A 2554-nucleotide genomic window follows, 5' to 3' on the forward strand; every position below is an offset into this window, starting at 1 on the left:
TCTTTCTTGGGATCACAAAAATCACATCTTTTGATTTTCTTCTGTCCTGCTGGCTGTCCTGATTGACTGCTGGTTGCGCCCACATCGATTTCTTTGCATTTGTACAAAGTAAAACTGTTGAGTGCTGCGATGTCCAGGACCCCATAACAATATCTTATTGGCCATCTTAACGTTTTCCTGCAAGTGGTTTTATCATGGCATAATTTGTCCAATACATCAACACCGCCTTTGGTAATATTGTAAAAGTTTTTTATCTCAACATTTTGTTATCTTGGTATAAAAACTGTGAAGAACCAACCGATGCTTTTGAAAGGACTGAAGGAGGGATTTCAGCCTTATTTTTCCGTAAGGTTCCGACAAAAGTAAGTTTTCTTTCAAGAAGAGCATCAACTAGGCCAAGAGATGAAAACCAGTTGTCGCACGTTATATTTCTGTTACTCCCTTTTACTTTATCGGTTAGGTTGAGAACATACTGTGTAGGAAGCGGTAAATCCTTTTTTTTCTTATGTTTTTCCTTTCCAACGTAGGGTATTTCACTTATAAAGTAAAATGTTCGGGCATCACATAGAGATTCTATTTTCAGGCCGTATTTATCCGGTTTTGACGCGATATACATTCGGAAACTGCAGCGGCCACGAAAACTGAGCAGAGTCTCATCTATAGTGAGGTATTTCGAGGGGCTGTAATACCTGAAACAGTTACCTTCGAAGACAGACCATATTTCCCTGAACGCAGTAAATTTATCCTCTGCTTTACGAGTATCTCGGGTGTTTTTGTCATCAAATCTTATATTAGCAAAAAGGAATTCCAACCTGTTCTTAGAAATAGAGCAACGAAACACTGAAAATCCCCAAATGGGTGAAAACATGTCTTCTAGATTCAAACCACGATTTTTCAGGATACAACTCATGTAAAACAATCCTATTAGAGATCTGATCTCTGTAGGATCAGTAGGATGTATGTACCATTGATCTGATGTGAACCGGTTTTTCGATATTTCAATAGATTCGTTGGTGTGACGGACAATCTTGTTAATAATATCGTTAGTAATAAACAAACAAAATAGTTTGTATTCATCAGTCACTTCATCATCACAAATGTCACTGTTCGTAATACTACCTGTTTCGTCATCAGTCTCAGAAATATCTTCTGCAATTTTGCTGTCCTCACCCTCAGACTCTGCTTCTTGTCTTCGAAATTCCACATCTACCTCCTCGGGTGTATAAAGTAATTTGTTGAAAGACATGACGGAAGTCGCAAACAGGAAAAATTGTAAATAAAGTGTTTTCGGAAAAAATCTTAGTACGTAAATAACAAGGTCGGGTTGGGAGCAACCCGGTAGCGGGCGTCACTCCCTTTAGATTAGACAACACACTTACGAGAACCAGAGCAGAACGTGGACCACTGCTAGAGCTTCACAAACACGACCGCCAGAAAGGGTACCTAAAGCATGGCGACGGAAAACTAAGGGGGGGGGGGGGGAGTAAGAAACGTTTGAAGTGGATTCGGGTTGGATTCAACCCACACCTTATAGCTTGAGGGTTATGTTTGATTTTTCTTTTATATATCAGAAATATAATTTCACGATTTATTATGATTTGCAGCTTGCCCCTAACAATTTTCTTAAAAATGATGTTTATATGTTTCTGATTTAAATTTAGATGTTTTTAATTTAAATATCAATAACACTTTTCAATGAAAATGTATCTTTTTTGTATGGTAATTCAAGTGCTTGGTAGAAAATAAACTACTTTGTTCATAATCAATTTTTTTGGGTAAAAATTCATTGTTTCAGTTAAAAATTCATCTTTAGAGTGAAAAATTCAAACAGCTTTTCTTGTAACTAATATTATAATTTCCCTTATTATATTGGCTGAAAATTGATCTTTTCTATTCGAAAATTCAAACACTTGTTTGAAAATTCATACTTTTTTTTTGGTTTCGAAAAGAATGGTTGAAAATTCCTCATTGGTTAAATTCAACTGTTTCTTATTTTAAATTAAAATATTTTTTCGTGGAAAGCTCAAGTATCACATGTTTCGTGGAGAATTCTTCATTTTGGTTTGAGATTTGAACTATTTTATTCATAAATCCGACTTTTTCCTAAAGATTTCAACAATTTGGTAGAAAATTACAATTTTTTGCTGAATATTACCCTTTTCATTGAAAACTCTTACTTTCGGATTGAAAACCCATTTTTTTGTTTTAATTTTTTTTTTTGTTTGAACATTCATCTTTTTCGTGAAAATTCAACTATTTTGGTAGAAAATTAAACTATATAGCTGGAAATTTAACTGTTTATTCAAAAAATTAGCTATTTGGTAGAAACTGATCTTTTTCGATTTAGAAATTTCAGTTTGAAAATTCATGTGTTTTGTAGAAAATTCATCAATTTTGCGTAAAATTCGTCTTTCTGTGTAGAAAATTAATTTTTTTGGCCATGAAGTTAACTATTTTGTTAAAAAACTTATCTTTCTTGGTTCAATTGAAACGCAAAAAAAAGTTTTTGGTTGAAAATTAATTTGATTTATAGAAAATGAAACAACGACTCAGT

The 2554-nt window shown here is 33.7% G+C and overlaps 1 protein-coding gene across 1 annotated transcript; it reads right to left on the reverse strand.

The window, feature by feature from the left end:
• Positions 1-250: 250 nt before the first annotated feature.
• On the reverse strand, positions 251-1246 carry LOC117178245 (piggyBac transposable element-derived protein 4-like). The gene has a single exon (XM_033369587.1). It carries the CDS (start codon positions 1244-1246, stop codon positions 251-253), a length of 996 nt encoding a protein of 331 aa, XP_033225478.1.
• Positions 1247-2554: the final 1308 nt, after the last annotated feature.

Source organism: Belonocnema kinseyi, chromosome 1 (assembly GCF_010883055.1).
Source record: "Belonocnema kinseyi isolate 2016_QV_RU_SX_M_011 chromosome 1, B_treatae_v1, whole genome shotgun sequence".
Classification (NCBI taxonomy): Eukaryota; Metazoa; Arthropoda; class Insecta; order Hymenoptera; family Cynipidae; genus Belonocnema; species Belonocnema kinseyi.

Coding starts and splice junctions, on each gene's coding strand:
- LOC117178245 (XM_033369587.1), bottom strand. CDS start 1,246: ATGTCTTTCAACAAATTACTTTATACACCCGAGGAGGTAGATGTGGAA.